Source organism: Hemitrygon akajei, unplaced genomic scaffold, assembly GCF_048418815.1.
Source record: "Hemitrygon akajei unplaced genomic scaffold, sHemAka1.3 Scf000050, whole genome shotgun sequence".
Lineage (NCBI taxonomy): Eukaryota > Metazoa > Chordata > Chondrichthyes > Myliobatiformes > Dasyatidae > Hemitrygon > Hemitrygon akajei.
In genome coordinates, this window is record NW_027331936.1 from 6,938,072 (window position 1) to 6,964,556 (window position 26,485).

A 26,485-nucleotide genomic window follows, 5' to 3' on the forward strand; every position below is an offset into this window, starting at 1 on the left:
TCTGTGTCTGACCCCGGGAGTGTGCGATGGGACTCTGTGGAGGGAGATTCACTCTGTGTCTGACCCGGGAGTGTGTGATGGGACGGTGTGGAGGGAGATTCACTCTGTGTCTGACCCCGGGAGTGTGTGATGGAATGATGTGGCTCAACACCGGTATTCCTTCCCCCATCCCTATCGTACTCGGGACCTCAGTGAAATCACATCTGACATTACAGTCGATTTTAACTGTTTGCGGGAGTAGTTAGTTACGATGAGGGTAGGGTGGAGATGAGATCCTCGGCACCCAGACTCTGAGACGCTGCTGTACCAGTGTGAGGAGCTGAGACCCATTACTGCAGTTCACCAGGTCACTGTTTTTCCTTTAATGTGACTTGAGTCTGACATCAAAACAGTATGTTACAGTGGTTTATTGTCTGTGTCTGACCAAAGGAGTGATTGATGGCAGACACGGAGGGAGCTTCACCCTGTGTGTGGTCTAGGGAGTGTGTGATGGACGGTGCGGTGGGAGATTCTTTTAGTGTCTGACGCTGTGACTATGTGATGTAACAGTGTGGAGGGAGCGTCGCTTTGTGTCTGATACAGGACTTTTTTCATGGTACGGCCCGAATTGAGATTTTCCCAGTGTCTTATCCTGGAAGTGTATCATAGAATGGTGTGGAGGGAATTCTCTGTGTCTGACCCCGTAAGTGTGATGATACTGTATGGAGGGAGATTCATTTTCTGTTTAATCCAGAGATTCTGAGATGGGACGGTGTTGATGGAGATTCACTCTGCGTCAGAGTCGGGCTGTGTGTGATGGGACGCTGTAGAGGGAGCTTCAGTCTGTGTCTGATCCGGGGATTGTGAGATAATGTGCTGCGGTGGGAGATGCACTCAATGTCTGAGCCTGTGAGTGTGTGATAGGACGGTGTGGAGAGAGCTTCACTCTGTCTGACACAGGAATATTGTAATTCAGTGTCTCTGAGTGAGATTGATGGGGCGATGCATACGGAGCTTCAGTCTGTGTCTGACACCCCATGTTGATTGCTTCTGTTCCATTCTCTTGTTCGCGACCTTTGTGGACGCCGGTCAGATATTATACTGTATATGAGCTTCCAATCTCTTTACTCGTCTTTGTCTGTGAGAGCAAGGAGAGCATGCAGGAAGGTGGGGGACAGGATAATGCGAGTATCTGAGGTGCGAGGAAGCGGTGGTCAGCCTGGATGTGGATGGAAAGTGAGGAGATCCTGGGGATCAGACACTATCAGACTGACATCCCTCAGCCTGGAGCTGAGATGCTGCTGTACCAGTGTGAGGAGCTCAGACACATTATTACAGTTCATCGGGTGCGGGGGTGGGGGTCAGCAGTAACCCCAGGTCACTGTTTCTCCTCTAATGAGACCAAAGTCCGACACCAAGACAGGAAGTTAAAGCGATTTATTGATTTCATCATGACAAATGTAAGTTAAACAATCTGTGAGCTGCTGACGTGCGGGAATAAATAATCTGCTCCCGACTCACTCACAGTCACACACAATTAACTGACTGGACACAACGAGTGACAGTTTGAATAATCAGTCCAGTTTCACACTGTCACTCCGCATCGGGGAACCGATGATTATAAAATCACACTTCTGGGCCAAGTCCGGGATCGCTGCAGATCCAGGGTCACTGCCGAGGGATTTGTCAATTTAACATCATTATATAGGCCAGGCTGCCGAATGCACCGTCCTAAGCAAAGGGAGCAAAAGGATTCTCTCCCGGGATAATCCCACCCCGGGATACCGGTGTCCCAGACTGAGCCCCGGCTCCGGGACTCTTCCTGTCTGGGTAATTCTCCCGGGTCTCACGCGGGAGTCTCGAACACGCACATCCGGCGGAAGCTGCCGCGCCGAACAACAGGCGGAAACACGTCACTGTGGGACCGCTCCGAGTGACACACAGCGTGAGGCCTGAGCCGGTTCGTTAAAACCGTTGGGGATCAGCCCTGGCGCGCGGCCATTAAAGGTAAGGGCGGGAGTTAAAGGAGAGGGCGGGGAATCGGCCAAATGTCTCCATCCCGCGGGCGGAGATGTTCACACATTCAGATGTTCACATTCAGTCCGGGTCTGACTCCCTGCAGAGATCTCAGTTCCTTCTTCCCGGTCCGACTGAACCGATTCCCCTCCAGCCTGAAACAGATGGGAGAATAAAGATGAAATAAACAGATTACACAACAGTGTCAGTAACAGGGGACTGGGGTTAATGTTTCAACAACACTCACAGACAACTATCACCAGAAAACCCGCGGATCCGCTGATATTTTATCACATTGAACATTAACACAAACACTCACCCGATCCACTTCAGACTCAGGTTGGTCAGTATGAGGCGGCGGAGAGCCGGGACAGATCGGTCTTTCAGCCAGTTTGATTTCAGGTTCAGCACCGTCAGTGATGAGTTTGTACTGAGAGCGGAGGCGAGATCCTCGGCCCCAGAATCTTTGAGACCGACATTGTACAGCCTGGAGATGAGAGAGAGTGAGGGTGAAGGACACAGAGAGACAGGAGACGGTACAAATCCCCAGTGTTTATCAGTAACACAATTACTGATCACATTAATGTTCAGTGTCAGACACCCAGTGACTGTAAACACAATCTCCCACAGTCTGGTACTTACCACAGATTTTGAATTTTACACTCCGGGTTCCTCAGAGCCACAGACACCAGTTTCACTCCTGAATCTCCCAGTTCATTATTACTCAAGTTCAGCAACGTCAGTGATGAGTTTGTACTGAGAGCGGAGACGAGATCCTCGGCACCAGAATCTGTGAGACCGACATCCATCAGCCTGGAGATGAGAGAGATTGAGGGTGAAGGACACAGAGAGACAGGAGACGGTACAAATCCCCAGTGTTTATCAGTAACACAATTACTGATTTTTTTCCTTCAGCACGACTGTGCAAGTCGGCCAGTGAGAACAGCGAGAAGAGTTTAAAAGGAAGACAGATTTACAGAGCGAGCGTCAGAGGAGCGGGAGACAGAGTAGGAAGGCTTTGGCTCAACGGGACTTCGGCGATAAAGGGTCGAGGCGAGGTAGGTTATCTGTTTACAATACAGACAGAGAGTATGTGTGTGAGACTGGTTTTCTGGGCTCGGTGTCAGATGTGGGAGATCCTGGAGACTCCCAGACTCCTGGACGGCAACATCTGCACCCGGTGTGTCGAGCTGCAGCTCCTTAGGGACCGAGTTAGGGAACTGGAGATGCAGCTCGATGACCTTCGTCTGGTCAGGGAGAGCGAGGAGGTGATAGAGTGGAGTTACAGGCAGGTGGTCACACCGGGGCCACGGGAGACTGAAGAAGTGAGTCACAGTCAGGAGAAGGAAGAGCAAGAAGCAGATACCAGAGAGTACCCCAGTGGCTGTACCCCTTGACGATAAGTACTCCTGATCAAGTGCTGCTGGAGAGAGGGACGGTCTAGCGGGAGGGGGGGGGGGGGGGGTTGAAGCAACAGTGGCCGTGCCTGTGGCATAGAGTCTGGCCCTATGGTTCAGAAGGGCAGGGAAAGGAAGAGGATGGCAGTAGAGATAGGGGATTCTGTAGATAGCGGGTCAGACAAGCGAAACTTTGGATGCAGGAATGGAAAATATGAATGACGGTAGTTTGCCTCACAGGTGCCAGGGTCCGGGGTTTTCAGATCGCGTCCAAGATAGCCTGCGGTGGGAGTGAGAACAGCCAGAGGTCGTGGTACATATTGGTACAAATGACATAGGTAGGAAAAGGGAAGAGGTCCTGAAAACAGGCTACAGGGCGTTAGGATGTAAGTTGAGAAACAGGAACGCACAGGTAGTAATCTCGGGATTACTGCCTGTGGAACAAGACAGTGAGAATAGGAATAGGGTGAGGTTAAGGATAAACGTGTGGCTGAGGGATTGGAGCAGGAGGCAGGGATTCAGATTAATGGATCACTAGGACCTCTTTTGGAGCAGGTGTGACCTGCACAGAAAGGACGGGTTGCCCTTGAATCCCAGGGGGAACAATATCCTGGCAGGAAGGTTTGCTAAGGCTGTTGCGGAGAGTTTAAATAGAATTGCTGGGGGTTGGGATATGAACTGATGTGACGGAGGAGAGGAAGGTTGGCTCACAAATAGAGTAAATTTGGAGAGAATGCGAAAGGGAGGATAAGCAGGAAATAGAGAAGGGACACATTCAGTCCGATGGTTTGAGATGTGTCTATTTTAATGCAAGGAGTATGATGAATAAAGCGGATGAGCTTCGAGTGTGGATCAGATCTTGGAGCGATGATGTGGTGGTCATTAGAGAGACTTGGATGGCTCAGGGGCAGGAATGGCTACTTCATATGCCAGGCTTTAGATGTTTTAGAAAGGACAGGGAGGGAGGCAAAAGAGGTGGGGGCGTGGTACAGTTGATCAGAGATAGTGTCACGGCTACAGAAAAGGAACAAGTCATGGAGGGGTTCTCTACGGCGTCTCTGTGGGTGGAAGTTAGGAACAGGAAGGGGTCAATAACTCTACTGGGAGTTTTGTATAGACCACTCAACAGTAACAGGGACTTTGAGGAGCAGATAGGGAGACAGATTCTGGAAAGGAGTAATAATAACAGGGTTGTTGAAGTGTGAGATTTTAATCTCCCAAATATTGATTGGCATCTCCCTTGAGTGAGTGGTTTAGATGGGGTGGAGTTTGTTAGGTGTATTCAGGGAGGTTTCTTGACACAATATGTAGATAAGCCTACAAGAGGGGAGGCTGTACTTGATCTGCTATTGGGAAATGAACCTGGCCTGGTGTCAGGTATCTTAGTGAGACAGCATTTTGGAGATAGTGATCACAGTTCTATCTCTTTTACCATAGCATTAGAGAGGGATAGGAACAGGCAAGTTAGAGGAAGGGGAAACTATGAGGTTATCAGGCTGGAACTTGTACGCATAAATTGGAAACAGATGTTCTCAGGGAAACGTACCGAATAAATGTAGAAAATGTTCAAGGGATATTTGTATGAGGTTCTGAGTAGGTACGTTCCAATGAGACATGGAAAGGATGGTACGGTACAAGGTCCGTGGTGCACAAAGGCTGTTGTAAATCTAGTCAAGAAGAAAAGAAGAGCTTACAAAAGGTTCAAAACATGAGGTAATGATATGAATCTGGAAAATTATAAGGCTAGAAGGAAGGAGCTTAAGAATGAAATCAGGAGAGCTAGAAGGGGCCATGAGAAGGCCTTGGCGGACAGGATTGAGGAAAACCCCAAAGCATTATACAAGTATGTGAAGAGCAAGAGGATAAGATGTGAGAGGATAGGACCAAACAAGTCTGACAATGGAAAAGTTCGTATGGAACCGGAGGAAATCGAGGAGGTATTTAATGAATCATTCACTTCAGTATTCGTGACGGAAAAGGATCTTGGTGATTGTAGGGATGAATTGCCGTGGACTGCAAAGCTTGAGAATGTAGATATTAAGAAAGAGGCTGTGCTGGAGCTTTTGGAAAGCATCAAGTTGGATAGGTCACCGGGAGATGGCGGGATGTACCCCAGGCTACTGTGGGAAGTGCAGGAGGAGATTGCTGAACCCTGGAAATGATCTTTATATCATCACTGAGGATGGGAGAGGTTCCGGAGGATTGGAGGGTTGCGGATGTTGTTCCCTTATTCAAGACAGGGAGTAGGGATAGCCTAGGATATTACAGCCAAGAGAGTCTTACTTCAGTGGTTGGTAAGTTGACGGAGAAGGTCCTGAGAGTCAGGATTTATGAACATCTTGAGAGGCAAAATATGATTAGGAATAGACAGTATGGCTTTGTGAATGGCAGGTCGTGCCTTACGAGCCTGAAGGGCCCGTATTGTGCTCTCTATTTTCTATATTTCTTTGTTTCTACTGATCACAGTAATATTCAGTGTCAGACACCCAGTGACTGAAAACACAATCTCGTACAGTCTGGTATTTACCCCAGTTTCTGTATTTCACACTCCGCATTTCTCAGAGCCGCAGACACGCGTTTCACTCTTGAATCTCCCAGTTTATTCTCACCCATGTTCAGATGGGTCAGTGATGGGTTTGTACTGAGAGCGGAGACGAGATCCCCGGCACCAGAATCTGTGAGTCCGACATAATTCAGCCTGGAGATGAGAGACTGAGGGTGAAGGACACAGAGAGACAGGAGACGGTACAAATCCCCAGTGTTTATCAGTAACACAATTACTGATCACATTAATGTTCAGTGTCAGACACCAAGTAACTGTAAATACAATCTCCCGCAGTCTGGTACTTACCCCAGTTTCTGTATTTTACACTCCGGGTTCCTCAGAGCCGCAGACACCAGTTTCACTCCTGAATCTCCCAGTTTATTATAACTCAGGTCCAGCCCCGTCCGTGATGGGTATGTACTGAGAGCGGAGGCGAGATCCTCGGCACCACAATCTGTGAGACCGACACTGTTCAGCCTGGAGATGAGAGAGAGTGAGGGTGAAGGACACAGACAGACAGGAGATGGTACAAAACCCCAGTGTTTATCAATAACACAATTACTGATTTTTTCCTTCAGCACGACTGCGCAAGTCGGCCAGTGAGAACAGCGAGAAGAGTTTAAAAGGAAGACAGATTTACAGAGTGAGCCTCAGAGGAGCGGGAGACAGAGTAGGAAGGGTTTGGCTCAACGGGGCTTCGGCGATAAAGGGTCGAGGCGAGGTAGGTTATCTGTTTACAATACAGACAGAGTGTATGTGTGTGAGACTGGTTTTCCGTATTCGGTGTCAGATGTGGGAGATCCTGGAGACTTCCAGCCTCCTGGACGGCAACAGCTGCACCCCGTGTGTCGAGCTGCAGCTCCTTAGGGACCGAGTTAGGGAACTGGAGATGCAGCTCGATGACCTTCGTCTGGTCAGGGAGAGCGAGGAGGTGATAGAGAGGAGTTACAGGCAGGTGGTCACACCGGGGCCACGGGAGACTGAAGATATAGGTCACAGTGAGGAGAGGGAAGGGCAAGAAGCAGGGACTAGAGAGTACCCTTGTGGCTGTACCCCTTGACAATCAGTACTCCTGTTCGAGTACTGCTGGAGAGGGAACAACAACAGCTATGCGTCTGGCACAGAGTCTGGTCCTGTCGCTCAGGAGGGGAGGGAAAGGAAGAGGAAGGCAGCAGAGATAGGGGTCTATAGTTAGGGTGGACAGACAGACGATTCTGTGGACGCAGGAACGAAACTCGGATTGTAGTTTGGCTCCCAGGTGTCAGGGTCCTGGATTTTCTGATCACGTCCAAGATATCCTGCAGTGTGAGGGAGAATAGCTAGAGGTTGTGGTATATATTGGTACCAGTGACATAGGTAGGAAAAGGGATGAGGTCCTGAAAACAGAGTACAGGGTGTTAGGAAGTAAGTTGAGAAGCAGGACCTCAAAGGTAGTGATCTCGGAATTACTGCCTGTCCCACGTGACAGTGAGAATAAGATTAGGATGAGGTGGAGGATAAACGTGTGACTCAGGGATTGGAGCAGGAGGCAGAGATTCAGATTTCTGGATCATTGGGACCTCTTTTGGAGCAGGTGTGACCTGTGCAAAAATGACGGGTTACAGTTGAATCCCAGGGGGACCAATATCCTGGCAGCAAGGTTTGCTAAGGCTAATGCGGAGAGTTTAAACTAGAATTGTTGTGGGGAGGGAACCAAATTGATGTGATGGAGGAGAGGAAGGTTGGCTCACAATTAGAGAGGATTTGGAGACCGTGTGAAGGAAGGATACGCAGATGATAGAGAAGGAGGCAGTCAGTCCGATGGTTTGATATGTGTCTATTTTAATGCAAGGAGTCTGATGAATAAAACGGATGAGCTAGAGCGTGGATCAGCTCTCGGAGCTATGATGTAGTGGCCATTACAGAGACTAGGATGGTGCAGGGGCAGGAATGGCTACTTCAAGTGTCAGGATTTAATTGTTTCAGAAAGGACAGGGAGGGAGGCAAAAGTGGTGGGGACCTGGCACTGTTGATCAGAGATAGTGTCACGGCTACAGAAAAGGAGTACGTCATGTAGGGGTTGTCTACGGCGTCTCTGTGGGTGGAAGTTAGGAACAGGAAGGGGTCAATAACTCTACTGGGAGTTTTGTATAGACCACCCAACAGTAACAAGGACATCGAGGAGCAGATAGGGAGACAGACTCTGGAAAGGAGTAATAATAACAGGGTTGTTGAGGTGTGAGATTTTAACTTCCCAAATATTGATTGACAGCTCTCTAGAGTGAGGAGTTTAGATGGGGTGGAATTTCTTAGGTGTGCTCAGGAAGGTTTCTTGGCACAATTTGTAGATAAGCCTACAAAAGGGGATGCTGTACTTGATCTGCTATTGGGAAATGAACCTATCCAGTTGTCAGGTCTCTCAGTGGGAGAGCATTTTGGAGATAGTGATCACAATTCTATCTCTTTTACGATAGCCTTAGAGAGGGATATGAACAGGCAAGTTAGGGAAACCTTTAATTAGAGTAAAGGGACATATGAGGCTATCGGGCTGGAACTTGGAAGCATAAATTGGAAACAGATGTTCTCAGGGAAACGTAATGAAGAAATGTAGAATATATTCAGGGGATATATGTATGGGGTTCTGAGTAGGTATTTTCCAATGAGACAAGGAAAGGATGGTAGGGTACAAGATCCGTCGTCCACAAAGGCTGTTGTAAATCTAGTCAAGAAGAAAAGAAGAGCTTATGGAAGGATCAAAAAACGAGGTAGTGATATGAATCTGGACGATTATAAGGCTAGCAGGAAGGAGCTTAAGAATGAAATCAGGAGAGCTAGAAGGTGCCATGAGAAGGCCTTGACGGACAGGATTAAGGAAAACCCCAAAGCATTCTGCAAGTATGTGAAGAGCAAGAGGATAAGATGTGAGAGGATAGGACCAAACAAGTCTGACAATGGAAAAGTGCGTATGGAACCGGAGGAAATAGCGGAGGTATTTAATGAATAATTTGCTTCAGCATTCATGACGGAAAAGGATCTTGGCGATTGTACGGATGACTTGCAGTGGACTGCAAAGCTTGCGAATATAGATATTAAGAAAGAGGATGTGGTGGAGCTCTTGGAAGCATCAAGTTGGATAAGTCACCGGCCCCGGAAGAGATGTACACCAGGCTACTGTTGGAAGCGAGGGAGGGGATTGCTGAGCCTCTGGCAAAGATCTTTGCATCATCACTGAGGACGGGAGAGGTTCCGGAGGATTGGAGGGTGTGAATGTTGTTCACTTATTCAAGTACTGGTGTAGGGATAGCGCAGGAAATTATAGGCTAGTGAGTCTTACTTCAGTTGTTGGTAAGTTGATGGAGAAGATCCTGAGAGGTAGGGTTTATATAACATCTGGAGAGGCAAAATATGATAAGGACTAGACAGCATGGCTTTGTGAAAGGCAGGTCGTGCCTTACGAGCCTGAATGTTGTTTTTTGAGGATGTGACTAAACACATTGATGAAGGTAGAGCAGTGGATGTAGTGCATATGGATTTCAGCAAGGCATTTGATAAGGTACCCCATGCAAGGCCTATTGAGAAAGTAAGGAGGCATGGGATCCAAGAGGGGATTGCTTTGTGGATCCAGAACTGGCTTGCCAACAGAAGGCAAAGTGTGGTTGTAGATGTGTCATATTCTGCATGGAGGTCAGTGACCAGTGGTGTGCCTCAGGGATCTGTTCTGGGACCCCTAGTCTTTGTGATTTTTATGAATGTCCTGGATGAGGAAGTGGAGGGATGGGTTAGTAAATTTGATGATGACATAAAGTTTGGGGGTGTTGTGGATAGTGTGGAGGGCTGTCAAATGTTACAACGTGACATTGTTAGGATGCAAAACTGGGCTGAGAAGTGGCAGATGGAGTTCAACCCGAATAAGTGTGAAGTGGTTCACTTTGGTAGGTCAAATATGATGGCAGAATATAGTATTAATGGTAAGTCTTGGCAGTGTGGAGGATCAGAGGGATTTTGGGGTCCGAGTACATAGGACACTCAAAGCTGCTATGCAGGTTGACTCTGTAGTTAAAAAGGGGTACGGTGTATTGGCCTTCACCAGTCGTGGGATTGAGTTTAAGAGTCGAGAGGTAATGTTTAAGAGTTGAGAGGTTATGAGGGGGATAGATCGAGTTGACGTGGATAGGCTTTTTCCGTTGAGAGTAGGGGAGATGCAAACAAGAGGCCATGATTTGAGAATAAGGGGGCAAAAGTTTAAGGATAACACGAGGGGGAATTTCTTTACTCAGAGAGTGGTGACTGTCTGGAATGAGCTAACAGTAGAAGTGGTAGAGGCATGTTCGGTATTGTCATTTAAAGTAGAATTGGATAGGTATATGGATAGGACAGGAATGGAGGGTTATGGGCTGAGTGCGGGCCAGTGGGACCAGGTGAGAGTAAGCATTTGGCACAGACTACAAGGTCCAAGATGGCCTGTTTCCGTGCTGTAATTGTTATATGGATATATGCTGCAGCTAAACAGGACCCTGGTCGGACCCTACTTGGAGTACTGTGCTCCGTTCTGGTCGCATCACTACAGGAAGGATGTGGAAACCATAGAAAGGGTGTAGAGGAGATTTACAAGGATGTTGCCTGGATTGGGGAGAATGCCTTATGAGAATAGGTTGAGTGAACTCGGCCTTTTATCTTGGAGTGACGGAGGATGAGAGGTGATTTGATAGAGGTGTACAAGATAATGAGAGGCATTGATCGTGTAGGTAGTCAGAGGCTTTTCCCCAGGGCTGAAATGGCTAGCACGAGAGGGCATACTTTTAAGATGCTTGGAAGTAGGTACAGAGGAGATGTCAGGGGTAAGTTTTTTTACACAGAGAGTTGTGAGTGTGTGGAATGGGCTGCTGGCGGCGGTGGTGGAGGCGGAAATGATAGGATCTTTTAACTCCAGGATGGCTACATGGAGCTTAGAAATATGGAGGGCTACGTGTAAAATCGATGTAATTCTAAGGTAGTGACATGTTCGGCACAACGTTGTGGGCCGAAGGGCCTGTATTGTGCTGCATGTTTTCTATATTTGTTTGTTTGTTTCTGCTGATCACATTAATGTTCAGTGTCCGTCACCCAGTGACTGTAAACACAATCTCCCACAGTCTGGTACTTACCCCAGTTTCTGTATTTTACACGCCGGGTTCCTCAGAGCCGCAGACACCAGTTTCACTCCTGAATCTCCCAGGTCATTCCCACTGAGTCTAAATACAAACAGACAGATTGATGAACAAAGTGATTCAAACCGTGGTTCTGGGGGAATTTCAATCTCTCGGATATTTCAGGAAACATTAAGCTCTTCAGTAAATCACTGATCGGAGTTCCCATCACTGCCAATGTCCCTCATTGCCCAACTCCAGCGTATTCACCGAATGTCAGTAATTTAGTCTGTCGGTATGACTATGTAAAGTCCACATACTCTCTCTCATTTCCAGATGGCTAAACAACATGTTCCACACAGAAGTGCAGAAATGTAACTGGGACACAGTGAAATAGACCCAACCGAGCTAAAGAGATGGGGAAGGGAGATCCCAATGGGGGAAGGGGGATGGGGAAGAGAGATACCACAGGAGGAAGGGGGATGGGGAAGAGTGATCCCATAAGGAGGAAGGGGGTTGGGAGAGAGAGATACCACCAGAGGAAGGGGTATGGGGAAGAAAGACGTCACAGGAGGAAGGGGGATGGGGGAGAGCGATTCCACCGGAGGAAGGGGGTTTGGAAAGAGAGATCTCACATGAGGAAGGGGGATGGGAAATAGAGATCTGACAGGAAGGGGGATGGGGAATTAAGATCCCACTGGAGGAAGGGGGATGGGGAAGAGAGATCCCACAGGAGGAAGGGGGTTGGGAGAGAGAGATAACAACAGAGGAAGGGGAATGGGATAGAGATAAACCACAGGAGGAAGGGGGATGGGGGAGAGAGATCCCACAGAAGGAAGGGGGATGGGGAAGAGAGATCCCACAGGAGGAAGGGAGATGGGGAAGAGAGATCCCACAGGAGGAAGGGGATGAGAATGGGAATTCCCAAAGGAGGAAGTGAATAGAGAAGAGAGATCCCGTAGGAGAAAGGGGTATGGAGAAGAAAGACGCCACAGGAGGAAGGGAGACGGGGAAGAGAGATCCCACTGGAGGAAGGGGGACAGGGAAGAGAGATCCCACAGGAGGAAGGGGATAAGAATGAGAATTCCCAAAGGAGGAAGTGAATAGAGAAGAGAGATCCCGTAGGAGAAAGGGATATGGGGAAGAGAGACGCCACAGGAGGAAGGGGAATGGGGAAGAGAGATCCCACAGGGGGAAGGTGGATGCCGAGGAGAGATCCAACAGTTGGAAGGAAGGGGGAGTTGGAATAGAGAGCCCAGAGGAAGAAAGTGGGATCGGGAAGTGAGATCCCACAGGTGGATTGCTACCCGAGCCATGTGCTAGTGAGGGTAGAAATAGGAAGATAATGCAGCTAAATACGTGGCTGAGGGGATGGTGCATTAGGGAGGGGTTCATGTTTCTGGACAATTGGGCTTTCTTCCAGGGGAGGTGCGACCTGTTCGAATTGGACAGTTTGCACCTGAACTGGAGGGGACTAACATCCTTGCCGGTAGGTTAGCAAGTTGTGCTCCGGGGGTTTTAAACTAGATTGGGGGGCGGGGGCGGGAGGGGGGTGGGTCGCAGATTTAGAGCAGAAAGTGAGGTGGAGGAGGATAAGGGTCATGCGATGACTGCCTGTATAGACAGACATCAAAGGTTTGTACGTGACAGGAATGTTCTCAGGTGCATCTATTTCAATGCAAGGAGTATTGTAGGTAAGGCAGATGCGTTTAGGTCATGGATTGGCACACGATGATATCGACATTATTGCTATTAGTAAGACCTTGGTTACAGGAGGGGCAGGACTGGCAGCTTCATGTTCCGGGTTCCCATTGTTTCAGACGTGATAGTGGGAGGGATGAAAAGGGGAGAAGTAGCATTACAAGTCAGGGAGAATATCACAGCTGTGCGTAGACGGGACAGCCCAGAGGGCTCGTCTATAGAGGCCATATGGGTGGAGCTGAGGAACGGGAAAGGAGTGACCACACGAATAGGGTTGTATTATAGACCGTCCAATAGGCAGAGAGAACGGAGGAGCAAATCTGTAGAGAGGTAGCAGACTGATGTAAGAAACAGAAAGTTGTAATCATAGGGGATTTTAACTTTCCAGATATTGACTGGGACGCCCATTCTCAGAAAGGGTTAGATGGCATGGAGTTTGTCAAATGTGTTCAGGAAAGTTTTCTAAATCAATATATTGAGATTCCAACGAGAGAGGATGCAATACCTGATCTCCTATTAAGGTGCCAGATAGGTCAGGGGACAGAAGTATGTGTAGAACCATAGAACCATAGAACACTACAGCACAGTACAGGCCCTTCAGTCCTCCATGTTGTGCCGACCCATATAATCATTGAAAAATAGTACTAAACCCACACTACCCCATAACCCTCCATTTTCCTTTCATCCATGTGCCTGTCCAAGAGGTTCTTAAATACTCCTAATGTTTTAGTCTCCACCACCATCCCTGGCAAGTCATTCGAGGCACTCACAACCCTTTGTGTAAAAAACATACCCCTGATGTCTCCCCTAAACTTCCCTCCCTTAATTTTGTACATATGCCCTCTGGTGTTTGCTATTGGTGCCCTGGGAAACAGGTACTGACTATCCACCCTATCTATGCCTCTCATAATCTTGTAGACCTCTATCACGTCCCCTCTCATTCTTCTATGCTCCAAAGAGAAAAGTCCCAGCTCTGCTAACCTTGCTTCATATGACTTGTTCTCCAAACCAGGCAACATCCTGGTAAATCTCCTCTGCACCCTCTCCATAGCTTCCACGTCTTTCCTATAATGGTGTGACCAGAATGAAACATAATACTCCAAGTGTAGGTGAACATTTTGGGTCCAGTGACCATAATGCCATTAGTTTCAAGAAAATTATGGATAAGGATAGGACTGGTCCACCAGTTCAGATTCTGAATTGGGGATAGGCCAATTTTGTGGAAATGAGAACGGATCTGGGAAGAGTGGATTGGGATATGTTGTTTTCTGGCACGGATGTGTTCAGTAAGTGGAACGCTTTCAAGGGTGAAATTTTAAGAGTGCAGAGTTTGCATGTTCCTGCCAGGATTAAAGGCAAAGTTAACAGGCAGAGTGAACCTTTGTTCAAGGGAAATCAAGGGATATTGGCGATCTGGTTAAGTAGGTGTTTAGCAGGTATAGGCAACAAGGAACAAATTAGGTATTTGAAGAATATAGAAAATGGAAGGGAATACGAGGAGGAAGGTGTATAGAGAAGAGAGAGCCCACAGGAGGAAGGGGGATGGGGATGAGAGATCCCACAGGAGTAAGGGGGATGGGGAAGAGAGATCACACAGGAGGAAGGGGGATGGGTAAGAGAGATCACACAGGAGGAATAAATGGGGAAAGGAGATCCCACAGAAGGAAGGGCGATGGGGATGAGAGATCCCACAGCAGTAAGGGGGATGGGGAAGAGAGATCACACAGGAGGAAGAGGGATGGGGAAGAGAGATCCTACAGGAGTATGGGGGCTGGGGGAGAGAAGTCCAGTAGGAGGAAGGGGGAAAGGGGAAGAGAGTCTCCACAGGAGGAAGGGATATGGGCAAGAGAGATCCTAGAGGAGAAAGGGAGATGGGAAAGAGAGATCCCACAGGAGAAGCGGCATAGGGATGAGAGATCCCCAAGTCAGCGGGAGACGCTCATGGAGTGAGTACTGTTTCAGATCCGCTCCATAACCTTTATTTTTTTTTTAACCTTTGATCACCCTTATTCAACTTATTGTTACCTACACCAAAAGATTCCTGCCAACTTTCTCGGGCTTATCGTTAAGATTTTATTGTGAATTCTTGAAGATATGCAAACAGAAATGGCTCTTAGATCCAAAGGACGAGAACCGGGGCGTAACCCGAACGGCAATGGAAAGAAGCAAGCTCAACCGCAACGCACTGAGTTAACTTATGAACTGCTTATGGAGGTTTTGGATAGAAAATTTGATGAACAACATCAAGCTTTTAAACAAGATATAAAGGCTTTTCAAGATTATATGGTTAAGACTTATTCAGTAATTAACCAGCAGCAAGTGCTTATCGCGTCTCTGCAAGAAGAAGCTCGGAAACGAGATTTGACAATTGAAAAATTGCAACAGGATTTAATTTCGACCATTAAACTGGTGGAAACACTTAAAGCCAAGAGTGTCGATTTGGAGAATCGGTCCAGAAGACAGAACCTACGCATACTTGGTCTCCCAGATGGCATAGAAAAAGGCGATCCTTCGAAATATTTTGCTCAATTTTTAAAAGATGCGTTTCCGTCGGTTTTTCCAGAGAACCCCCCGGTACTTGACCGAGCACATAGAATTTGGAGTCGTTCATCGAGTGCTTCAGCCAAACCCCCGGTGGTAATTGTCCGGTTTCACTATGTACACGACAAAGAACAACTCATTCGTGAGGCTCGGAGGGCTGGGATGATTAAATTTCAAAATTACTACTTCCGTTTGGAGGAAGATTTTAGTCCTGAAATTATGAAAAAAAGGCTTCTTTTTAAACCTCTGATGTCTGAATGTTATGAGAAAAATCTAAAACCTGCGCTCTTATACCCGGCGAAGCTCAGGATCTCCCCGCCGAACGCTCCTCGCCAGGTTTTTCTTTCTACTTTTGAAGTGAAAAAGTATTTGGAGGAGAACTTCCCTACTGATATAGACACTACTCTCCATTAAATGAGTGATTCTGATCATGAAAGATGGTTTTCGATTCCTTAAACCAGGGTTAGTCTCTGGCTATTGGTGTAGGGTTATCCTATACTTCATATTTAAGTTAAAGTGTGCTTTCGTTATATTAATCGCTCTGTCTCATACACTTTAACCACTATACTATATTTTTGACTACTATTTTTGTTCCCTTGAAGGTATATTTTTAACCTTTCGAAGGGAATTTTTTTTAATTATCAAGATGGTAGTTTTTTGCAAAATATTCTTGGTTTTGTTTAAGATGGCGTTATTGTTTCTTTTTTCGTCTTCTTCCTATAATGCATCGCTTATCATAGTTTAAATACTTCTTGATTTGTTTGGGTTATAACCCGATTTATAAACTTTTAGTGATTATATTCTTTTTTTTTACAACTAAGAATATTAAGAAGCGCAGATTTTAGTATTGCGATCATAATTCTTAAAGTTGGGGTGGTTTTTTTTCATATATCCTTTAAATACGGAGTGGTCTGCCGCTGATATGGGGGTAGAATTAGTCTCATTTTTTCCTTTTTCTAGCCATATTTTGGCTTTTTTTCTTTTTCATGTGGGGGTGGGGGTTGGTCTGTTTTCCTTTTTTATTTTTCTTTTATCAATTTGTTTTAGTTTTTTCACTCGGGCTGTTCTTGAACTACAAATATGTCTACGATGTCGTCACTTCCGGGTCCGCTATTTATTTTTGTTCCTCTTCCGGGTGCATGAGTTTATAATATGGTTAACCCTTTCTATACCAAATGGATGACTTTAGAACCATGGCTCAAACCATTAACTTTGTGTCTTGGAATACTAATGGTTTAAACCATCCGATTAAACGAAAGAAGATTTTCAAAGTATTCCAAAGACTTAATGCTCATATCATTTTTGTACAAGAAACTCATTTGAGGAAGGAGGACAAATATCGCTTTTTTAGGTCTTGGCGGGATCAACAGTATCATTCGAATTCGAATGCCAAAGTTAAGGGAGTTTCAATTTTTATTGACTCCTCTATTGCATTTGTTCAACATGATATCCTTTCGGATCCGAATGGTAGATTTTTGTTAATTACGGGTTTACTTTGTAATAAAAAGGTTGCTATGGTTAATGTTTATGCTCCAAATGTGGATGGTCCTGACTTTTTTAAGTCCTTATTTACTTCTTTACGTAATTTAAATGAATATAAGTTAATAATGGGTGGTGACTTTAATTGTTGTTTAAATCCTTTGATGGACAAATCTACATCTATTCAGACTTTACCCAATAAGTCGGCCACTTGTATTAACTCCTTTTTGACTGATAATGGAGTTTTTGATATCTGGAGATTTCGTCATCCTAATAATAAGGAGTTTTCTTTTTTCTCACATGTTTATCACTCCTATTCGAGAATTGATTATTTTTTTATTGACTCTTGTTTTATTTCATCGATAATTGGTTGTAATTATGATATTAAAGCTATTTCTGACCATGCTCCATTAAAACTTTCTATTAATTTTACGGATACAGCTTTAAGTGCTAGACAATGGCGATTTGACTCTACCTTATTGCAAGAGCCGGACTTTATTAAATTTATGAAGGAGCAGATCAATTTCTTCTTTTCAACTAATTTCACGGAAGATAGTTCTTGCGGAATACTTTGGGACACCTTTAAAGCGTATATACGTGGACAGATTATCTCTTACTCTGTTGGTCTGAGAAAACGCATTAAGAAGGAAACTCTTTTATTGGTTGATAACATTAAAGAGATTGACAAGAAATATTCGACTACTCCTAGTAGGGAGCTTTACAAACAGAGGGTTGAACTCCAAATGAAACATAGTTTATTACTTACATCTCCGATTGAAAATCAATTAATGAAAACCAGATCTGATTTCTATATACATAGTGATAAATCGGGAAAACTGTTAGCTAGTCAGCTGAAGAATGTTTGGGTTAAATGTCAAATCACTAAGGTTCGTCAGCAGAATGGGGATTTGACAGTTAACCATGATGAGATAAATAAGTCATTTCAAGACTTTTATACCTCCCTGTATCAATCTGAATCCCTGATTTTCTTGGGAAATTGAATTTTCCAAAATTATCATCCGATGATCTTTCAGTATTAGGTACTCCGTTCACGGATGCGGAAATTAAAGGGGTTATTTCCTCAATGAATTCTGGGAAAGCACCAGGTCCAGATCGGTATACGGTAGAATTTTTTAAATGGTTTCCTGCTACTCTCTCTCCTTGGCTATGCAAGGTTTTTGAAGAAGCAATTAGATTGGGGAATTTGCCACAATCTTTTTATAGAGCTTCCATTTCCTTAATAGTGAAGAAAGATAAAGACCCTACTGACTGTGCATCTTATAGACCAATATCTTTATTGAATGTGGATTCTAAGATCTTTTCCAAGTTACTGGCTTCCAGGTTGGAGAAGGTACTACCCCAAATTATTTCGGAAGACCAAACCGGTTTTATTAAAAATCGCTATTCTTTTTTCAATGTTAGGAGATTACTGAATATTGTTTATACTCCTTCACATAACACTTCAGAATGTGTTATTTCATTAGATGCGGAGAAAGCATTTGATAGAGTTGAATTGCCTTACTTATTTTATGTGCTGGAGAAGTTTAATTTCAGTGCGACCTTTATTTCCTGGATTAAACTGATTTATCAAACTCCAGTAGCCGCGGTGTTTACTAATAATCAAAGATCTCCATTTTTTCGTTTATTTCGGGGCACTAGACAAGGTTGTCCTCTTAGTCCATTACTATTTAACATCGCTTTAGAACCTTTGGCAATTGCCATCAGAGAATCACAGGATATTTTGGGTATTAATCGTGGAACATATATTCATAAGGTATCTTTGTACGCAGATGATTTATTATTATTCATCTCTAACCCTGAGAAATCTATTCCAGCAGTCTTATCATTGTTGGCTCAATTTAGTGAGTTTTCTGGGTATAAGTTAAATCTTAATAAGAGTGAATTGTTTCCTTTGAATAGACAGGTACCAAGCTATGGTATTTTACCTTTTAAATTAGTTAATGATTCTTTTACTTACTTAGGGATTAAAATCACAAAAAACCATAAAGAATTATTTAGGTTTAATTTTCTACCCTTAATTGATCAGATTAAAGGCTTGCTTACTAAGTGGTCACCATTATCTTTATCTCTGATAGGTAGGATTAATGCTATTAAGATGGTTATTTTACCTAAATTTTTATATATTTTTCAAGCGGTACCAATTTTTATTCCGAAATCCTTTTTTACTAATGTTGATTCAAAAATTTCCTCATATATATGGCAGAATAAAAATCCCAGGTTAGGTAAAACATATTTACAGAAGACAAAGAAGGAAGGTGGGTTGGCATTACCCAATTTCAGATTTTATTATTGGACAGTTAATATTAGATATTTGTTATGTTGGTTGAAAGAATGGGATGGTCCTTTTGGCCCTCATTGGGTGAGTTTGGAAACTAAATCTGTATCAGGTTATGCTCTGGGTTCTATTTTAGGGACTTCTCTCCCTTTTGCTCTTTCTAAATTGCCGAAACGAATTGACAACCCGATAGTTAAATACACCTTACGTATATGGTTTCAATTTCGGAAATTTTTCGGGTTGACTCAATTCGTTTTAAATAGTCCTATTGTATCTAATTGTTTTTTCCACCCCTCAATTATAGATCAAGCTTTTTCGGCTTGGAAAACTAAGGGTTTATTAAGATTTTCCGACTTATTTTTGAACAACTGTTTTATGTCTTTTGAGCAATTATCTAACAAATATAATTTGCCTAGATTTCATTTTTTTAGATACTTACAGGTTAGGCATTTTTTAAGTACGGTACTTCCTATGTTTCCAAATTTTGTGTCTTTAGATATTTTGGAGAGTTTGTTTGAAATAAACCCTTTTCAAAAAGGGCTTATATCAAAACTTTATAATATAATTATGAAGCTACGTTCAGTGCCCTTTGATGAGACCAAAAATGATTGGGAAAGAGAGCTCAATCTTATTATTCCTATTGAGAATTGGGATAGAATTCTTCAATTAGTTAATACATCATCTATATGTGCCAAACATTCATTAATACAATTTAAGGTTGTACATAGGGCCCATATGTCCAAGGATAAATTAGCTCATTTTTATTCTTATATAAACCCTATTTGTGACAGATGTCAATTAGAAATCGCGTCTTTAACTCATATGTTTTGGTCATGTCCGCTTTTGAAAAAATATTGGAAAGCTATTTTTGATATTATCTCTGCGGTACTGAACATCGATTTACAACCCCATCCTATTACCGCAACTTTTGGTTTACCGATGATGGACTCACTCCATTTATCTCCTTCCGCCTGTCGAATGATTGCTTTTCTCACTTTGATGGCTAGAAGATCTATTTTGTTGAATTGGAAGGAAATTAATCCTCCCACGGTATTTCATTGGCTTTCTCAATCTATGTTATGTCTAAATTTAGAAAACATTAGAAGCTGTATTTGATACTTCTATTAAATTTGAAAAGATATGGAGACCATTTATTCAATATTTTCATATGATGTAATATGGCCCTGTGCCAAGCTTATTGGTTTTTTCAGCTTTAATTGTATGTATGTTGAGAGGATCGGAGTTGACGACATTGATGTTTATGTATTCTTGTGAGATACTATAAACAGCCCTTTTTTTTCTCTTTTTCTTTAGTTTTTTTTCTTTTTTTGCTTTCTTTTTTTCCTTAGATATTAGATTAGTAGGTTAGTAACTTTGCATATATTTTATTTTCTTTTTTCTTTTTTTTATATATTACATATTATGAAATATCTAGATTTACCTTGTTCATATATATACTATATGCTTCATGTTTTGAGAAAACTTATTTATACTGTATTCATTGCTTATGTATTCCTTCATGTGTAATGGGAATTTGTATGTTTGTAATCCCTTTATTAATATATTAACTGTATTTTGTTCATAATATTTTTAATACTAATAAAAAGATTGAAAAAAGAAAGAGAGACCCCACAGGAGAAAGGGGGATGGGGAAGAGAGATTCCACAGGAGGAAAGGGGATGGGGAAGAGAGATCACGCAGGAGGAAGAGGGATGGGGAAGAGAGATCCTACAGGAGTATGGGGGCTGGGGGAGAGAAGTCCAGTAGGAGAAAGGGAGATGGGAAAGAGCGGAGAAGCGGCATAGGGAAGAGAGACCCCACAGAAGGAAGGGGATGGGGATGAGAATTCCCAAAGGAGGAAGGGGATGGGGAAGAGAGATCCCGTAGGAGGAAGGGGTATGGGGATCAGAGACGCCACATGAGGAAGGGGAATGGGAAAGAGAGATCCTACAGGCGGAAGGGAGATGCGGAAATGATGTCCCCCAGGAGGAAGGGAGCTGGGGAAAAGAGATCCCACTGGAGGAAGGGGGATGGGGAACGGAGATACCACAGGTGGAAGGGGATGGGAGTGAGAATTTCCAAAGGAGGAAGGGGATGGGGGAGAGAGATCCCGTAGGAGGAAGGGGTATGGGGAAGAGAGACGCCACATGAGGAAGGGGGATGGGAATGAGTGATCCGTCAGGAAGAAGAGGGATGGGTATGAGAGATCCCACAGGAAGAAGGTGGAGGGGCAATAGTGATCCCAAAGGAGGAAGGAGGATGGGGAAGAGCGATCCCCCAGGAGGAAAGACGATAGGGAAGAGAGATCCCACAGGAGGAAGGGGGATGGGGAAGAGTTCGATCCCTGAAGAGCAAGGAAGATGTGGAAGGGAGATCCCACAAGAAGATTAGGGGATGGAGAACAGAGATCCGACAGGAGGAAGGGGGATGGGGAAGAGAGACACCACAATGGAAGGGGGATGGGGAAGCGAGAACCCACCGGTGGAAGGGGGTGGGTAAGTGAGGTCCTGTAGGAGGAAGGGGGAAGGGGAAGAGAGACTCCACAGGAGGAATATGGATGTGGAATATTAATCCCACAGGAGGAAGAGCGATGGGGAATTGAAGTCCCGTAGAGGGATGGTGGTTCGGGAAGAGAATTCCAAATGAGGAAGAGAGATGCGGAAGAGAGATTCCAAAGGGGGAAGGGGTTGGGGAAGAGAGATCCCGTAGCAGGAAGGGGGATGGGGAAGAGATATCCCAGAGGATGAAGGGGGATGTGGAAGAGAAATCCCACAGGAGGAAGGGGGATGGGTGAGAGAGATCCCACATGTGGAAAGGGGATAGGGAAGAGAGATCCCATAGAAGGAAGGGGGATGGGGAAGAGAGATCGCATAGGAAGGGGAAGTTTGGAAAAGGCGTCCCACAGGAGGATGAGGAAAGAGTAATAGATAACCCACAGGAGGATGAGGAAAGAGTAATAGATAACCCACAGGAGGAATGGGGATGGGGGCGAGAGTCCAAAGAATGGAAGGGGGATTGGGATGAAAATTCCTATAGGAGGATTCCAAGGGTAAACAATTATCCTACAAGACGAGAGGATGCAGAATTTTTTTGTACGTGTGTGTTGGGTCTGAACAGAGACCCAGAGGAGATGCGCCCTTGCTCTTTCCGTATCTGGAATTGAGCAAAGTCACACACGGGGAATGGCAGGGGAGGACAATCTCACAATGGTATTTATTTCTTTCTCACTGGGACAGTGTGCTGACGGTCTGTTGTCCCTCACTGGGAAGGGGTTGTGAATCTCTGACCCACCAGCTACAGTCAGTGTCGGTCTGGGTGTCAGTAACAGTGAGAAGGAACATTGTCAATGGACGTGTCACAGGCAGTAAGAAACACGGCTATTCCTGTGACTTACTACCATTAAACCAATGGCCATTGTTCACTGATCTGATGAAGTCTCCAACATCCCTTCACAAGGAGCCACAGAACCCTCCCGTCCTTGGGGAATTACTGACCGATCCCCTGGGGATTTGTCACAATTCTTCACAATCTGATTTACTACAAATTTACTGAAATTCCTTTACATTGAAACAACACAATGGAACAATTTCACTGTTCAGAGTGAGAGATAAATCAAGTTACCTCAACTCCTGGCACTTGTGCAGCCCGGGTCCCAGCCGCTGGATTCCTTCACACTGAATGTGGCGGTTCTCCAGGTCGAGGTGTTTTATTGTATCACAGAGTCCGATGACATGAGACAGGACCGCGCAGTCAATCGGGGTCAGTGTCATTCCACTGAATGAAAATGTTTCCTCAGATCCCAGTCCGGCCTGAGCCTGTCCACGATTCTGAGACTCAAACAGGTAGTGCAATGTGTTCAGGCGGCTCCTTTTACCAGCTTCACTCCCCGTGTTTCTACTCTGACGTTTAACCTCCTCCTTCACCCAGTCAATCACCCGGCAGGTTGTTTGATGAGGAAATGGACCCAGAAACTCCTCCAGGCCCCGAGCTGTCATTGGGGAGGAGAGACCAGCAACAAAACGGAGAAATACCTCAAATCGCCCATCTGTCATGTTGTGGGCTTTAGTGAGGAATTTCAGGATATCCCCGGGATGTGGATTCAGGAATTGTGCGACTGCAGCTACAAACTCTTGGATGGTGAGGTGTGGGAATGTGTACACCACGCTCAGGGCAGAATCCTCTCTCTCCAAAAGCTCCATCAGGAACCCGGACAGGAACTGGGACGGCTGCAGATTGTAGTTGATCAGGTCTCCATCTGTAAACACAATCTTCTTCTCGCACACTCCTCTGAAGGCCATCTGACCAACCCTGAGTAACACATCACGGGGGTTCTCAATCTCACGGCCGTGGTTTTTCAGGATGTTGTAAATATAGTAGGAGTACAGTTGGGTGATGGTCTTGGGAACTCGCTGCGGGTCCCTGACTCTTTGTGTGAAGAAGGGGCCCAGTGCCAGAGCAAGGATCCAGCAGTAGGAGGGGTTGTAGCTCATGGTGTAGAGGATCTCGTTCTCCTTCACGTGTTTGAAAACAGCTGCCGCCACCGTCTGATCTTCAAAATGTCTGATGAAATATTCCTTCCTTTCCTCACCAGCAAATCCCAGGATTTCAGCACAGACACTGATCTCAGCCTTTTCCAGTAAATGTAATGCAGTGGGGCGGGTGGTCACCAGCACTGAACACCCTGGGAGCAGCTTGCCCTGGATTAAACTGTACACAATGTCAGAAACCTTGCACTTGAAATCAGGATCTATGCATGTGGACCGAGGTGCTGTGTCTCTTTGACTGTCATTAAAAACAATTTTGTCATTGAATTCATCCAAACCATCGAATATAAACAGCAATCCCTCTGGGTTCTTCCAGACCTCTTTCAGGATATTCCCAAAGTAAGGATACTGATCCAGAATCAGTTCCTTCAGGTTTATTCTGCAGTTAATGGAGTTTAAATCCCGGAATTTGAAACTGAAGACAAACTGGAACTGTTGGTATATTTTCCCCGTGGCCCAGTCATAAACAATCTTTTGTACCATTGTTGTTTTCCCGATCCCCGGGACTCCAGCCATTGCTGCCGAACTCCCAGATTTGGATTTATTCCGGGAAAAGCTGCTCTGGAACAACTGATCAGTCCGGATTTTTTCCAGCTTTCTGTGGAGATGTTGCTCTCTCCACTTCTCGTGGTCTCTGCCTCTTGCCAGCAGCTCATGTTCCACCAGTCTCCGATCTCGAACAGTAGAAATGACCGTCAGCTCAGCGTATCGATCAACCAGCTGGAAAACCTTCACCTTCTCCCTCATCAGGATCGTGTTCACTCTGAGTTTTTCAGTTTGTGCCCGCAGAGTCTCCTTGTGTTTCTGTTGAACATCTTCCATGGGAACAGACAGTGGACAAACTGTTAGATGCCTCAACTCAGAACTCAGTATTTAAGCTCACAAGAGTTATCTCAAAGATATTGCATTATTGGATTCATCAACGGATGTTCGTACAGTAAAGTAAATTTGATGAACAGACCGCTGACTGGACAGAGAGACCTGGTCCAGATAAACACCAGGTCATCACATTTCCACATTAACTGTGCTATGAAGGTAAGAATTTCCCTGGTAGTTTACTGACCCCAGATTGTCCCGTACTTGTCAAACTCCCACTACTGCCACAGATATCATTGTTCCTGGGGAAGAAACTTTTAATCCCCTGTGTTGATGTGGTGTATAGACATAGCAAAGAGAGTAGTGGGAATTCTACCAAAGGAACAGGTCAGGGAATCACAACTTCCCCCTCCTAGCATCACTGATTCAAATTGCAAAGAGGCAGCTTTGCTGATCAGCACGTGCACTGTGGGTGACTGGTTGGTGTGTGTGGGATCTCAAAGTGTGTTCGAACCCTTCCATGGGTGTGAGGGCTCTCGCAATGTACCTGGACTGTGTATGGAGGTCTCAAAGTGAGAATGCATACTGTCGGGGTGTGTGGATTCTCACAGCGTGAAAGTGGTTGGTGCTGTCTCATACTGTATCAGGGCCCTTTTAGGGGTGCGTGGGGTCTCGCAGGGTTTCCCGACACTGCCAGGGCTGTGTGGGGTCTCACACTGTGTCAAGGCCCTGTCAGGGGTGTGTGGGATCTCACAGTGTGTCAGGACCCTGTCAGGGGTGTGGGGGGTCTCACACTGTGTCAAGGCCCTGTCAGGGGTGTGTGGGATCTCACACTGTGTCAGGACCCTGTCAGGTGTGTGTGGGATCTCACACTGTGTCAGGACCCTACAGGAGTTTGTGGTGTCTTCCATTGTGCCAGGACCCTGTCAGTGGTTTGTAGGATCTCGCAGTGTGTCGGGACCCTCTTATGTGTCTGGGTTCTGTCAAAGTGGCAGGACTCTGTAAGGTATGTGTGGGGTCTCACAATGTTTCAGGACCCTGCCAGGTGTATGTGGGGTCTCACAATGTTTTAGGACTCTGTCAGAAGTGTGTGGGGACTCACAGTGTGACTGGACACTCGCAGGATACATGGGGCCCAACAGTGTGTCGGGACTCTGCCATGGGTTTGTGGGGTCCACAATGTGTCAGGAAACGGTCAGGGGTGAGGGGTCTCACAGTGTGTCAGGACCCGGTCAGAGCATGGCGGGAACCTGTTAGGAATCTACCGGGTCTCAAAGTGCATCAGGTCCCTAGCAGGAGAGTGACAGGTTTCAGAGTGTGCCAGGACCCTGTCAGGGATGTGTGGAGTCTCACAGTGTGTCAGGACTCTATCAGGGGTGTGTAGGCTCTCACTGTGTGTCAGGACTCTGTTAGGGATATAGACAATAGACAATAGGTGCAGAAGTAGACCATTCGGCCCTTCGAGCCTCCATCACCATTCTGAGATCATGGCTGATCATCTACCCAGTTCTTGCCTTGCCTCATATCCCTTGATTCCCCTGTCCATAAGATACCTACCTAGCTTCTTCTTGAAAGCATCCAGAGAATTGGCCTCCACTGCCTTCCAAGGCAGTACATTCCAGACCCCAACAACTCTCTGGGAGAAGAAGTTTTTCCTTAACTCTGTCCTAAATGACCTACCCCTTATTCTCAAACCATGCCCTCTGGTACTGGACTCTCCCAGCATCTGGAACATATTTCCTGCCTCTATCTCTTCCAATCTCTTAATAATCTTATATGTTGCAATCAGATCCCCTCTCAATCTCCTTAATTCCAGCGTGTACAAGCCCAGTCTCTCTAACCTCTGTGCGTAAGACAGTCCGGACATCCCAGGAATTAACCTCGTGAATCTACACCGCACTTCCTCTATAGCCAGGATGTCCTTCCTTAACCCTGGAGACCAAAACTGTACACAATACTCCAGGCGTGGTCTCACCAGGGCCCTGTACAAATGCAAAACAATTTCCTTACTCTTGTACTGCATTCCCTTTGTAATCAAGGCCAACATTCCATTAGCCTTCTTCACT

At 45.4% G+C, this 26,485-nt stretch overlaps 1 protein-coding gene across 1 annotated transcript in view; it reads right to left on the reverse strand.

The window, feature by feature from the left end:
* Positions 1-1,530: 1,530 nt before the first annotated feature.
* LOC140721109 (uncharacterized) overlaps positions 1,531-26,485 on the reverse strand; it is a 31,886-nt gene continuing 6,931 nt past the window's right edge. The window contains exons 3-7 of the mRNA XM_073035973.1: positions 23,648-24,418; positions 6,244-6,391; positions 2,638-2,808; positions 2,315-2,482; positions 1,531-2,150 (exon numbers count right to left, since the gene is read on the reverse strand). Coding sequence (XP_072892074.1) covers positions 2,063-2,150; positions 2,315-2,482; positions 2,638-2,808; positions 6,244-6,391; positions 23,648-24,418 — 1,346 coding nt within the window. The 3' untranslated portion in view covers positions 1,531-2,062. The remainder of the gene's footprint in view (positions 2,151-2,314; positions 2,483-2,637; positions 2,809-6,243; positions 6,392-23,647; positions 24,419-26,485) is intronic.